This window comes from Pan paniscus, chromosome 13, assembly GCF_029289425.2.
Source record: "Pan paniscus chromosome 13, NHGRI_mPanPan1-v2.0_pri, whole genome shotgun sequence".
Classification (NCBI taxonomy): Eukaryota; Metazoa; Chordata; class Mammalia; order Primates; family Hominidae; genus Pan; species Pan paniscus.
In genome coordinates, this window is record NC_073262.2 from 93,822,425 (window position 1) to 93,837,685 (window position 15,261).

The 15,261-nt window shown below is 37.8% G+C and overlaps 1 protein-coding gene across 8 annotated transcripts in view; it reads right to left on the bottom strand.

The window, feature by feature from the left end:
* STAT4 (signal transducer and activator of transcription 4) overlaps positions 1 to 15,261 on the bottom strand; it is a 218,659-nt gene that overhangs the window by 110,456 nt on the left and 92,942 nt on the right. For 4 of the 8 annotated variants that reach the window (XM_055108904.2, XM_063595505.1, XM_063595504.1 and 1 more), the window contains 2 exons: positions 7,939 to 8,067; positions 6,471 to 6,615 (listed from right to left, as the gene is read on the bottom strand). In XM_055108904.2, the coding sequence (XP_054964879.1) occupies positions 6,471 to 6,615; positions 7,939 to 8,066 (273 nt within the window). In that variant the 5' untranslated portion in view covers position 8,067. Of the gene's footprint in view, positions 1 to 6,470; positions 6,616 to 7,938; positions 8,068 to 10,506; positions 10,763 to 10,802; positions 11,472 to 15,261 lie in introns of those variants that run through there. The other 4 variants (XM_055108902.2, XM_057301462.2, XM_003825287.5 and 1 more) reach the window with 4 other exon arrangements.

Consider the following 15,261-nt stretch of genomic DNA (forward strand, 5'->3'; position numbering starts at 1 on the left):
TTTAAATCTAAGACCTGAAGCCATAAAAATTCTAGAACATAACATTGGAAAAACACTTCTAGGCATTGGCTTAGGCAAAGAATTCATGGCTAAGACCCCACAAGCAAATGCAACAAAAACAAAGATAAATAGATGGGACCTAATTAACTAAAAAGCTTCTGCACAGCAAAAGAAATAATCAGCCAAGTAAACAGACAACCCACAGCGTGGGAGAAAATATTTGCAAGCTATGTATCTGACAAAGGACTAATATCCATAATCTGCAAGGAACTCAAACAAATCAGCAAAAAAACTAATAATAATCCCATCAAAAAGCGGGCAAAGGACTTGAATACACAATTCTCAAAAGAAGATATACAGTCAACAAACATGTAAAAATGCTCAACATCACTAATTGTCAGTAAAATACAAATTAAAAACCACAATGAGATACCACCTTACTCCTGCGAGAATGGCCATAATGAAAAAGTCAAAAACCAATAGATGCTGGCATGGATGTAGTGAAAAGGAAACACTGTTAGACTGCTGATGGGAATGTAAACTAGTACAACCACCATGGAAAACAGTATGGAGATTCCTCAAAGAAAAGCAGAACTGCTATTTAATCCAGCAATCCCACTACTGGGTATCTACCCAAAGGAAAAGAAATCATTATATAAAAAATACACACGCACAACCATGTTTATAGCAGTACAATTCACAATTGCAAAGATAAGGAACCAACCTAAGTGTCCATCAACCAATGAGTAGATAAAGAAAATGTGGTATATATACACTATGGAATACTACTCAGCCATAAAAAGGAATGAAATAATGTCTTTTGCAGCAACCTGGATAAAACTGGAGGGCATTATTCTAAGTGAAGTAACTCATAAATGGAAAACCAAATATCATATGTTCTCACAAGTGGGAGCTAAGCTATGAGGATGCAAAGGCATAAGAGTGATATAACGGACTTTGGGGACTTGTGGGGGAAGGTTGGGAGCGGGGGGTGAGGGATAAAAGACTACATATTGAGTGCAGTGTACACTGCTCGGGCGACAGGTGCACTAAAATTTTAGAAATCACCACTAAAGAACTTATCCATGTAACCAAAAACCACCTGTACCCCAAAAACTACTGAAATAAAAATAATTTAAAAATTTAAAAGACATACAAATAGTCAACAGATATAAGAAAAAATGCTCAACATCACTAATCAGGAAAATGCAAATTGAAACCACAATAAGATATCATCTTACCCCCGTTAAAATGGTTATTTTATACATACATGTATATATATATCATATATACATACACATATGTATATCACATATATACATACACATATGTATATCACATATATACATACACATATGTATATCACATATATACATACACATATGTATATCATATATACATATATGGTATATATATTTTTATATATACCATATATGATATATATACATATACATATATATGTGTATATACACACACACACATATATATATGATTATATATATATTTTTTTGAGACAGAGTCTTGCTGTGTTGTCCAGGCTGGAGTGCAGTGGCACTATCTCGGCTCACTGCAGCCTCCATCTGCTGGGTTCAAGGGATTCTCCTGCCTCAGCCTCCTGAGTAGCTGGGATTACAGGCGTGCATCATCACATCTGGCTAATTTTTGTATTGTTAGTAGAGACAGGGTTTTGCCATGATGGCCAGGCTGGTCTCAAACTCCTGACCTCAGTACTGGAATTACAGGTGTGAGCTACCACGCCCAGCCTAGAATGGCTATTTTTAAAAAGACAAAAAATAACATGCTGGTGACAATGCAGAGAAAAGGGAAGTCTGTACACTGTTGGTAGGAATGTAAATTAATACAACCAGTATGGAAATGTCTCAAAAAACTAAAAATATAACTACTATAGGCTCCAGCAATCCCACTACTAGGTATTTATCCAAAGGAAAAAAAATTAGAATATAAAAGAGATGCCTGCACTTGCATGTTTATTGCAGGACTATTCACAATAACAAAGATTTGGAATCAACCTAAGTGTCCATTGATGGAAGAATGGATAAAGAAAATAAAGAAAATAGATATATATATACACACACACACACACATGCATACACACATATAATAGAATACTATTTGGCCATAAAAAGAATAAAATCATGTCATTTGCAGCAACACGGATCGTACAAGATGTCATTATGTTAAATAAAATAAGCCAGGCACAGAAAGACAAATATCGCATGTTCTCACTCATATGTGGGAGCTAAAGAAGTGGATCTCATGGAGATAAAGAGTAGAATATAGATACCAGAGGCTGGGAAGGGTGGCTGGATGGAGGGAAATGAAAAGAGTTAATGGGTACAAACATACAGTTAAATAGAAGGATTAAGTTCTAACATTCTGTAGCAGGGTTAATATAGTTAACAACAATGTAATGTATATTTCAGAGTAGCTAGAAGAATGGGTTTGAAATGTTTCCAACATAGAAATGATAAATTCAAAGATGATGAATAATCCAAATACCCTGACTTAATCATTACACATTCTATGCATGGAATAAAATATTTCATGTACCCCATAAATATGTAAAGTATTGTATATCAATAAAAAAAGAATTATCACATGGGAGAAAAATCCAGAGAGTAAAAAGATCGGTAGTGTTCAGGGGCTCCGTGGGAAGCGAGAGAAGGATGAATATTGGAGAGGACAGGAGATTTTCAGGGGCCATGAAACTCTGTAGTATGATATTGTAATGGTAGATATATGACATTAGGCATTGTCAAAACCCATAAAATTATACAACACAAGGAGTGAATCTTAATGTAGTCTTGAAATGTAAGTTAATAATAATGTATCAATATTATTTCGTCAACTGTCACAAATGTATGCTACCAATGCAAGACATGAATAATAGGTGAAACTGGGATGTGGAGCTGGGAAGGAAGTATATGAGAACTTCACTTTCTGCTCAATTTTTCTGTAAACCTAAAACTACTCTTAAAAATAAACTGCACTAATTTTTTTAAGGTCCATTAATTTTCTTAAAGCAAAGCATTCTTGAATTATCTGGGGCAGATATTTATTTTTAGCAAACCTTTAGCAAAAGACTATGGTTCTTGCTGCAGGTTTTAGAATCAATTATCTCCATACTCCTAACATTTCTGTGGGGAAAGTACCAGTGTGATTGCCCCTTACACTGCTGAGGAAACTGAGGCCAGAGTGTGTGAATATCTTACTCAGGGCCACATTGCAAGTGGCAGGGCAAGGATTCAAGTAACCCTTGCTCCTGGGTGTGAGTCTGCCTCCCCTTAAATAGGCCAAGGGCTGCTGAACGATGGTGTTTATTGCTTCCACCTTGGAGCTTCTTGAATTTGCCATCGGGAAACTGGTTTTGTTTTGTCCTTTATAGCAAGCCATTCCAAACTGTTATTGGAAGTAGGTGTAATATAAATAATAAAATACTGAAACTAGAGATCTCACCTGTTCTATAAAGAACCAAAATAAATCTACCTTATACATCCCTTAGTTCCCCAGGTATCATATTGTTTACTCCTTTTTGCTGTAATTGTCAACATGGTTTGTATTTAAAATCCCAGAGGATGAAAATATTTAAACCAGATAAGCACAGCGTCAACAGCCTTTTGATAGGGAATTTTTTTTTCTTTTTTGTGGGGAAGAGAGGATCTTATTTTTTAAAAAAGACTCATCATACCACCCTTCCCCGCAAAAAACACACACAACTTAATGGGATTATAGTAGGTTAAAAAGAAGCATAAAACGCAGGTTTGTTTAGGTGTAAAACCATAGCTGACAATGATTTTTACTACTAGCTTCTGTGTTGTTAATACAAATGCCCAGTAAGCACAATTTATAAATTGATATATATGGAAGCACAAGAAAGAGCAAGTGTTTTTTTCAACTCAAATACCTTAATTCACCAAATTGTTTTTTGAATTCCTAGTGTGCACTAGAACCATATTGAGTACTGAGGGTGAGGGAGGGGGGTCAGAAAAGGAGATCAGCCTTTTACCCTCAAGGACCTTGTGACCTGGTTTGACACACATGCAACACAGATGAAAGGGACACAAGGAGATGCTGCTTACCTTGTAGTTGTTGCTGGAGGGCTGGAGGATGAGAACACAGACTAAAGCATGTGGTGAAGGTTTTCTTGTTGCACTGGAACCTACATAGATTCTTTAGGGATGGATGGGAACTAGACTGGTGGAAGAGGGATGGAAGAGCATTCCTGGCCATAGGACCATCATGGACAAGGCTGAGTCATTCAAGAGTGTGTGTGACATGTTCAGGAACAAGTAGTAGATCTATTTTTCTGAGGTAGGGATGTGGAGGAGCTCAAGGAAGATTGCTGGGAAAGGTCTAAAGAGGAAAGATGCTAGAGGGCCAATTAACACATGCAGATGAGTTTGTGCTCGAGCTGAAGCGTGACTGGGGGTAACTGCAGGTTTTTGAGCAGTGGCGTAGTGAAATAGAAGTGATGGTTTAACAAGGTTCGTCTGATACAACTGGCCAGAGGAGAAGCTTCCCTCACAATCTTATCCTCCAGCCCACAAAAGATGGGTTGTTTTCTTACCCCTGATTTACACTGAGAAAATCCTGCTATTTTACCTACCAACAATAAGAATCATTTGTTGAATGCCTACATTTTGTCAGAAGAAAAGCTCCAGCCTTCCTCACAATTCCAAAAGGTAGATAATAATTATCTTTGTTTACATTAAAAGATACAGGTCAGAAGATTAAGTGATTTGCTCAAAGCCACATTTGAGGGTCAGATTTTTAACCCAGACCTTCTTGGTTCCAAAGACCATGCATCATCTATTAATATTTTCCCCATCTGTGCTTATCTAGCAAAGTGACCTATAGACTCTTTACTAGTAGGCTAAGAGTTAGCAAACTTTCCTATAAAAGGCCAGATAAATGTGATATACATATATGTCATATGTAAATATGAGACACATATATACACACATATATAATACACAGACATATTTTTATTTTAGGCTGTATAGGTCATGCTGTCTCTATCACAACTTCTGCCATTGTAGTGTAAAAGCAATCATAAACAATATGTAAACCAACGAGTGTGGCTGTGTTTCAATAAAACACAGAAATTTGAATTTCATATAATTTTCATGTGTCAGAAATATTATTTTAAATTTTATGATCTATTTTATTTTTATTCTTTTCCAATCACTTAAAAACATAAAAACCATTCTTAGTCATGGGCCATATGAAAATGGGCAGTGGCCTTTTGACTTGTGGGCCATGGCATGCCAATCCCCATTTTAGGTTTATAGATTAGAGCACTAAGCTAATAAAGCCACCGTTAAATGATTTGTCTCCATAAAAGACAGATTGCTGTATGCTGCCAAAAATCCTGTTTTGTCGGCAATATGCTATTGTCCTGTTTTTAGTCAAGTGTCTTGCAGATTTACAGGGGATTACAAGGGCAAAGATAGCTCAGCGCAATCCAAACAACAATAGGAAAAACAATATATTTGTCCTTCTCACAAATGTAATGTCAAGAACATTTCTATTATAGTCTAGTTAAAATGTTCTAAAAATGTGTTAATTGTAGGTTTTGGATTCTAAAAATGTCTCCATGAAGAATGGCACAAAGCACTTTTTCTGTTATCTAATACGTTGTATGCACTCAGTAAATATTATAGCAGTCCATGGTCAGGGTTTATTACATTAGAACTGCTGGGTTTAGCTCCGTATTAGCCTGCTTTTAATTCTTTAGATCCCTGATTCACTTACTTGATTTACTCACCCCTTAATCAGTAAACATTGCACATCTACCACAAGTCCAGACTTATGCTGGGTGCTGGAAATTCAAAGTTGAACACTAAAGTCCTTGCCTCAAGGAACTCATGATAGGGAGAGAAGTCAAACACATAGAAATAGCAATAATGTCGAATATACTAAATGCCACAGTATCGATGTGTTCTGGTGCTGAGGAAACACACAGAGATGGGCTCTGCCTGGGTGAACCAGAGAGTACCAAAGAACACTTTTAAAGGAGTGTGAGATCTGAACCAAATCTGTAAGAATACATTCACTCATGATGCTCTCATTTAGGAATGAGAACAATACTAACTCTAACTTGTTACCTAAGAGACAAAGGCAAGGGAGGGCTGCTGGAGAGCCGTGAAACTGTGGTCTGGTCAGTGTTGTTGAACTGGATCATAGCTAGTAAACAAGATACATGCAAGTCCCACATGCAACACACTTGTAATGTATTTTATACACTATACTTTTAGTGTATTTTATTTTCAACATTTCATGAAAAATGTTAGGTAATAAAATTGAGCACAAAATTTGTAAGTGGTAAGATAACTCAATTTTTCCCCCTAAATTTCATTTGAAAATAATATAAGGGTACATATTTAATTTTTAACTAAATTTAAGACTCATATATCCAAATATTTTGGAAAAGTAGAATGCATTCTTACCTGAAGGACCTTCCTAATTCTTTTTAGATTGTGTATCAAGAGTAGGTTTTTCTCTTTGGAAACACGACCTAACTGTTCATCCAGTTGTATTAACAAGTTTTGAAGAAGAATCGTTGCCATGGTTTCATTGTTAGAAGCTGCCTCCCTAAAAAAAAAAGGATTATTAGACAACAGAAAACAACTTTGTAAAATGTCTACTTTTTTACCATACTAACTTTAAAACAATAAACCTATTACATGGTAATAAGCATTTAAAAGTTTTAAAAAATTAAATTGTTAACATGAAGAGATGCTCAACATCACTAATCATTAGGGAATTTCAAGTGAAAATCAGAGTAAGATACCACTTCATACCCATTAGGGTGGCTATTACAAAAAGGAAAAGAAAAAACAGAAAATGAGTGTTGGTGAGTATACAGAGAAATTGTGCAATGCTGGTGGGAAGGTAAAATGGTCAATCACTGTGGAAAACTATATGACAGTTACCCAAAATATTAAACATAAAATTGCTATATGACCCAGCAATTCCACATCTGGGTATATACCCAAAAGAATTAAAAGCAGGGACTCAAACAGATATTTGCATACCAATGTTCCTAGCAGGGTTATTAGCAATAGCCAAAATGTTTGAACAACCCAAATGTCCATTGGCAGATACATTTATAAAACAAAATGTGATATATACAAACAATGGAATATTATTGAGCTTCAAAAAGGAAGAAAATTCTGATATGATACCTGTTAAACATGAATGAATTTTGAAAACATTACACTAAGCAAAATAAGTCAGTTACAAAAGGAAAAATATTGTGTGATTCCAATTATCTAAAGTACCTAGAGTAGTCACATTCACAGAGACAGAAAATAGAATGGTGATTGCCAGGGGTTGGGGGTGGAGGACTAGGGAGTTACTGTTTAAAGAGTACAGAGTTTCAGTTTGGAAAGATGAAAAAGTTCTGCAGATGGATGGTGGTGTGGTGATGGTTGCATAATAATGTGAATATATGTAATGCCACTGAATAGTACACCAAAAACAATGGTAAATTTTATGTTATGTGTATTTTACCACAGTAAAAAAGATGGCTGAAAAAAATTAAATGGTATAAGGTGAATAGAGCTTTGAAGAGTATAAATCTTACTGAGAAAAAAAATATTGATTTACATTGAGTCTGTGATAGAGAACTGACAATCAATTGATTTGCTTCTTTTTTTAATACATGAAAAATTATTTGGGTTTTTGTTTACAGAGAAAAGAAGCACTGGAACCATTAACTTTTCATTTACAATGAATGGAACCAGAAAGGACAATTATTCCCCTTCTTTGGGAAGGCTTTCAAATCCTTGAGAAAGTTCTTTACTTGAAAAGAATGCATCTACTGAGTAAAAAGTGGACCATAAAATAAATTCACATGGATAGAACATCAGACATTTGTGCATCAACTTCTAGGGAAAATATGTTTGATCCTACCAGTCTTGATTTTCAATCCACTGGGCCAACAGATGCCGAATTTCCATGGGAAAGTTGTCATCATAGAATTGATCCACCTGCTCCAAAAACTTGATTTCTAACTGTTGGACTTGATTCCACTGAGACATGCTATAAAAGAAGGGGTAGAATTAGAGTTTTAAAATATTGTTCATAGCCCTAGTACATATTTTCTTCTTTCCTTAGAATTAGTCAATGTTATGACTGAATTCCCATATATCCAAGGATACAAAAATTTCACTAAGGTTTTTTTTCATAATTCAACCCTAATGAAGGGAGCAGCCTTCTTTCTGTGCCCCTAAACTACAGCCTTCCTTGCTCTAAAATGAACTCCTGTTCTACCTGCTCCAAAAAGTTTTCACTCCCACTCCGCCAAACACCCCACATCCTGCCCACAGCTGTCTATGTGAATTTCTATTATCAACAAGCTCTTTCCCTATCTCTTGTCCCCTCAACACTTAGACTTGGAGCAACTTGAAGGCAAACGTATTTGACATTTACTATACCTCCTAAAACCCTCTAAGACTTTATATGTGAGGAACAACCCCCCAAGAAGCTTCTTTTATATGAAATTGCCAAATTTCTTTTTTCTTTATTTCAGATTTGTCTGGCTTCTAGAGTCAGCTTTATGTTCTTGACTTCTAGTCCAATTTTGTCTTAGCTTCATGAGAATTTTATGTATGCATTTTCGTAGGCTCCAGTTTTTTAAATTAAAAATATTTCTGAACCAGTGAATGTGTTTCATTTCTCTCTGTGAGGATCCATTATAGGTGGGCAAAGCTCTTAAAGGATGTAGTCTTTTTGTCTCTGAGAAACATCTGATAGTGGTTAAACCCTCAAGTTACTTAAGGAGTAAGAAACCACACTTGATACCTATTTGGCAGCCTGTCATAAAAGAAAAGTACGCATTTCCCCCTTGTAACCCCACTCTGGCCAATTTAGAAGCTGTAGACACATTTCCTAACTCAGGAAAATTAGTATGACGCTGCCTCCTTGAAATTACAGCATTTTATGTTTTCCAAAGTCAAATTTTTGGTTGTTTTCTCAGCAATTCTAAGTCAAGTAAAAACACCAAACCCCCTTTTACATGATTAATCACCATAACATTTCAACATATCTCATAGATAGGCTAAGGTTTCCTTTTGCCTATAGAACACCAGGGTAATTTCATATATTTCATATACATATTCTTTGGGTTTTAAGTAGAATCATTTTGAGCACCTTTTCCCTGAGCTCCTGGTAAATGACTTAAAATTTATAGAAAAACGTGTTGCCAATGTTTTGCTAAAGAGAAAGCAAGTGGGAAAAGAAGTAATGTTTTATTTGCATATCATTTTATATTTATGAAAACCTTTACACTTTACAATTCTAGGCATATTGTAAATGCTCAATCAATGCTTGTTAAATGAAGAATGAGCGGCACTCCTGACATTGCTATGAATAGGGTAGGTGGATATAAGTAGTATGTCAACTTTAAAAAGGAAAAACTTGAAGATCAAATAGGCGAAATGACGCCTGCCTAATGTGTGAGGCTTCTAAGGGGCAACCTGAGGTTTCCTGAGTCTGAACCATTTGTTTTTCCAGATATCGGATGTATATATATTCCATCGGATGTGTATATATTCCACACAAAATTGGAACATTTGTTCTCATGCTACTATCAACATTGTCCTATCAATTTATTTTAGCTAATGACAACAGAGAACATGAGTTGAAAATAGCATTACAGTTTTTCATCATACTATTGTTAAACCCCCGCTATGATTTGGATGAAAATCTATTTTCTAACTAAAACTTACAGGTAGATAGGAGGAATAAGTTCTAGTGCTGTAACACTAGGATGAATATGGTTAACAATAACTTAGTGTATATTTTCAAAAAGCTAAGAGGATTTTGAACGTTCACAACACAAAGTAATGATAAATGTTTGAGGTGATGGATATGCTGAATATCCTTTGATCATAACACATTGTTCATATTTATTGAAATATCACTGTATATTCCATAAATATTTACAATTGTGTGTCAAATGAAAATAAAAGGAAAATTAAAAAAATAAAAATAAACACCGAAAAAAATCACTACTAAGATCTGAGTCTTTCGGAGAGCTGAATTCAAAGCTGAAAAAAGGAAGAAGAAGGAATACATAGTCCTAGGACATTTTCTATTGCAGCCTCTGGGAACGCCTTTAGACATCCTTCAGCAGGTTTCTTTGCTTTCACTCTCTAGGGGCTACTTCTTTCTCGTGAAAACTGTGACGTTGCTTCTGAAAACTGAGTGCCTGTCTGTCCTTTTTGCGTGCAGTTCCTAGAAGATCCCACTAAAGGGGCATTTTGTCCCACCGTCTGTGAGCTGGTGGTGCCGCTTTGGCTCTGTGGCCTGTAGCTTGCAAAAGGAGATGACCTGCCCTAAAATGTCACTCGCGCCCATCAAAGCCACAGTCACCGGCTGCCGTAGCTGCAAGCTTTTTTCTGAAATCCAGGTACGCTAATCTAAAGTCAGACATCACAGCTCTAGAGAAGCTGGCTAAGAAAGTGAAGAGGGGCTCACTTTCAGCCTCCGCGAGGACACACCTCCGCAGCCGCCGCAGCTCCCCTGGCCCCCGCAGGGAGATTCGCCCGGGCACCGTGGCGCGGGCCTGCGGAGCGGTTTCCGCGGAGAACCCGTGCCAGGGCGCATCTGTGGGTCGTGGAGTCGGGCGCTTCCTTCTATAATAAGCCTCCTCAGGAAGGTTAAAATGAAGCAATTGTCAAAACGCCAAGGGAAAGCAAAGCTTCAGAGTATCCTGCATAATAAGCATGTCCTCCTTACAAGAGGCAGCCAGAAGGTGTGGTCTGGCCACTTACCTAGCGCTCTCTCAGCACAGGTCCCAGGCAGTGCTCAAGTCCAAAGTCAGAAGCGCCCCTCACAGTCCCTAGGAGAAAGCCGCTGACGCCATCATCAGTAGGGGATTTGCATTTCTCCTCCCACTTGAGGCTTTCCTGTGCGTCAGTGTTCGAGTCTCTGGGACTTTACTTGGGTCAGTTCCCACCCACTCTATTCTAGAAATGCTAACACGCAGAAACTGCCAGGCTGGAGCCCCTTCACCGGGCGTCCTCTTCCCTCTTATCCCTCCCAGCGGCTCTCGCAACTGCAGGTGGCTCAAGAGTGCCAGGAAAAAGGGGAGGGGCGGGGCATACATTTTCTTCAGTGGTTTCCTTAGACAATCTGAGATCCTCTGCAGAGTTACTTACCTGGAGCCCAGTTCTTCAGCTTCCTCTCTCACTAGTATAAGGCTCCACTCAGCCTGGTGAACCACCCCTGGGATGGAAGGGATGGGTAGCCAGGATCAAAACACCAAACTCATAGACCTTACTGGGCTCCAATTCCAGCGGGGTCCGCTCACTCCGAGGAGGGTGACCTGACCCAGAGGTTTGGGCCAAGTCCTGGGTAGGCCACCAGTGCTTGCCCTTCCTGACCTAGCCTCCTCCTACTCTCCTTGAGTAGCCTTGCCCCTGGTTGCTACAGTGCGTTCTTCTCCCTTTGTGACATCAGCCTGTTCTAGAATCACAGAGTTGGAGGAAGTCTTAGTCCCATCTAATGCTAAATCCTCTTTCATATCTGAAGAGACCCAGTGAGGTGACCAAGAGGACTCAATAAGTTAGCCACGGAGCCCGATAATAGCCCAGGTGTTTCCCTTCCCACTTCAGTGGTCTTTTCATTTCATCTCCTTGTAGTTAGCTCTTAACCCCTTGATTCACAGTAGGGGTTCAATAAAATAAAGAGAAGTCCAGGCGTGGTGGCTCACACCTGTAATCCTAGCACTTTGGGAGGCTGAAGTGGAAGGACTCCTTGAGCCCAGGAGTTTGAGACCAGCCCAGGCAACACAGTAAAATCCCACCATATATTAAAAAATCAATAAAAATGTTTAAGAAAGTAAAAATAGTAAAATAAAGACAAAAATAAAGACAGACAGACAGACTGAAAGGTAGAAAGTGTCACTGAATTTGGTTATACACATGCTTAGAGCAATATAGCAAGGTGAAAGGCCTGCCTCCCTCTCCCCTGACGGGTTTCACACAGGTACACCCTCTGGATTCTTCTCTCCCAGGTGACATTATTATCATGTGCTTAAACTTACCACCCACCCCCAAATAGGTCAATCAATCCAAAGTCACACTTTCCATATCACTGTAAATTTCCTGGTTAGGTAGGCCTGGTCCCCACTGCTTGTTGAGCAGGCAGTTTCCAGGAGCTTATGCTGCTCTGACCCTACATAAGAAAGTGCCAATTTCAGGCTATTCCATAAGCTACTAAGCAAAGTCTGATTTTCTTCTGGAGAAGCTGTCACTGCCTATAGGAAAAAAATCCAAATTCTTGGCACTTTAAGTTCTGTACAGTTTGGTCCCAACCTATCCAGGAAACTTTTCTCCCCTATAAGAGCCCATGATGTGACCCAAGCAGTCACCTCAGCTGCCCAGATTAACCTCATATTTCACTACCGAGGCTTTCTTCAACTGGATATTCCTCCCTGAGCCTACCTACTTAGTGAAATCCTATAGTTCTCAGTGAAGACTTCCCGATGACCTGAACCCACAGCAATGTTTCCCTGCTCCAAATTCTTCATACTTCCTGTCCAAACCAGCACTCTCCAAGAGAAATAAAATGTAAGCCACATATGTAATTGTAAATTTTCTCATAGCCACATTAAAAAGGAAAAAAGCACAGGTGAAATTAATTTTAATATTGTAAATAACCCAATATATACAAGAATCTTAACATTTTGGCATATAATCAATATAAAAAATTATCAATAAGATACTTTGCATTCCTTATTTCATACTCAATCTCTGAAGTCTGGTGTATATTTAGCACTTACAGGGCATGTCAGTTAGGACTAGCCACATTCCAAGCCACATATGGCTAGTGGCTGCCGTGTTGGACAGTGCACATCTAGACCACTTATTTAGCACTTTTCACTTCCTGCCTCATAGTGTTAGTCACACTGGTTTTACATGTCCTTATCATTATCATATTCAGTTGTTGAGTGCCTGCTGTACAAAACAAAGTTTGTTCTCCTCCTTTTCAGGGCCTTACCTTGCGCCTTCCACAGCAGTTTTTAAACCTTTTGTTCTCAAGATACCATTATTCCCTTAAAAATTGTTGACAAACCCAAGGAATGTTTGTGTATTACTGCTCTGGATGAAATTTTTATTTACTGTGTTAAAACTTAAATCTGAGAAAAAATTAAAATATGTATTTATTCCTTCGAAATGACAATAATAAACCCACTCCATGTTAAACATGTTTTAAGAAAAACAAATAATATCTTCCAACATGAAAAACGTAATGAGAAGAGTGGCATTTTAAAAATCTCTTTAATGTCTGGTTTGAGAGAAGACAGCTGGATTCTCATATCTGTTTCTGCATTTAATCTGCTGCAAAGTATTATTTTGGTTGACATATTTGAAGAAAGTATGGACTCACACATTTATGTAGTTGGAAAAGGGGAGTATTATAATGACCTTTTCAAATAATTATTCTTCTTTGATACCACATCAAAACTCAGTGAGTGGTAGTTTCTGAAGGGCTAGTTGCATTGTGAAATCTGAAACCTTATCAACATATACTTTATGTATACTTTATGTAAAGATATACTTTATGTATACTGTTACATTCAAATCTTTTGTTGTATATATTTTGAATGAAACTATTACCCACAAATTATTTTGCAACGTCAGACACTGGTCATTTAAAAAACATTGGTCCACTGAAGTATGCAGATTTTCTAAATGCTGCCTACTTCATCATACAATGAATACAACATTTCATCATACAGTGTTCAGAAATTCATGTCAGGTAATATCAATGTTGATCTCATCATGTAAGTATTTTAAATACTGGGAAGCAGTCAAGCTCAAATTCTAATTTTTGCTTGAAAGCTCAGTTTTATTATTGGCAGCAGATACTACCAGTTGTTTTCCTTGAAGTGACAGGCTCGTCTTGGCAACTCAAACAATCACGCAAGTGCTTTTCCTCGAGATGACCATCATCCTTTAATATGTGCCTTTTCCATGTCATCACAAAGAACATTAAAAAGACATGTACTTAAGGTCTGAGATTTAATAAAATTAATAATTTTTACTGCTTCATCAAAAACATTCTTAAGTCAAACTGGCATTTTATTGTAAGTGCATGGTGGTGAAATATACAACTGCTAGTATAATTTGGCACCACTTCCTTGCTTTGCGCTAAGGCCCCAACAGTTTCACCCACCTTTGCTTTGGTACCATTGGTGCAAATGTCAGCAGAGTGAAAAGACAAAACTGTATTAGTATTATTATAAAAATAGTTTAACCTTGCAGATGCTCTAAAAAGATCTCGGGGACCACTCCCAGGGATCTGCAGGTAACACTTAGAGAACCTCTGCTCTATTTGCCATATGTTGCCAACTGTAACTCGTTTATCCAGAGATGTCTATCATGAGGGACTCTCTGCTCAAATACGCACTTTGTTCTTGGTTAAATCTTCTGCCTTGAACCTCTGTCTTCCTTCTGTATTTCATGAGTGGAGGAAGACATCTAAGAAAGGGCACTTCTATGTCCAATTTGTTTCTCTTTTTTAGAATCAAAACTAAATAAGCAGGTCTGCAGTTTCTTGACCCTACACTGGCCCTGGCCTCGTCAGTCCCTCAGAGACAAAGACATAAAAAAATTCGAAGTAAAATGAAGAACAAACCAAATGCTAAAATGAAACCCCTGGAAGGTTTTCCAAATTCAAAGGCCCCCACAGATTCCTGTCTCCTTTCTCAAACAGCCACCCAGTTGCCCTGGTGATAAGCCCTATATCTAATTTTTTGCTGCATCATCCTAAGAAGAAAATCCCAGATTAAAGACTTTCAGAAAAGTAGCTTCTAGTTCTGGTGTGTCAATTTCTAGTGGCACAAAGTTGTATCAGTTACCTAACTTCTCTAACCCCAAAACTCCCTGTCTATAAAAGTGGGGATATTATGTCCCACCTGAAATTGCTGGGAAAAGTCAAAGATATAAGGTAAGAAATGGGATCAGGTTAAATGCTGAATCAATAGCTGTTAATAATAGAATAATAAACAAGTTATGGGTAACTTTGGCAGTCACCAGGTTAACCCTCCAGCTTCCCTGCCACCTTGCTGTACAGAGCGGAAATGGAGATGAAGAGAGTCTGGGTGGGATAGGCAGGTTCACAGTTGTAAATAGAAGACAGGGTGGATTCAAAATCGGTTCTGATTGTGCTTTTCCCACTCTGCCCAGTGGAGCTGCTTTTGTGGGAAAGAGAGAGAGGAAGAGA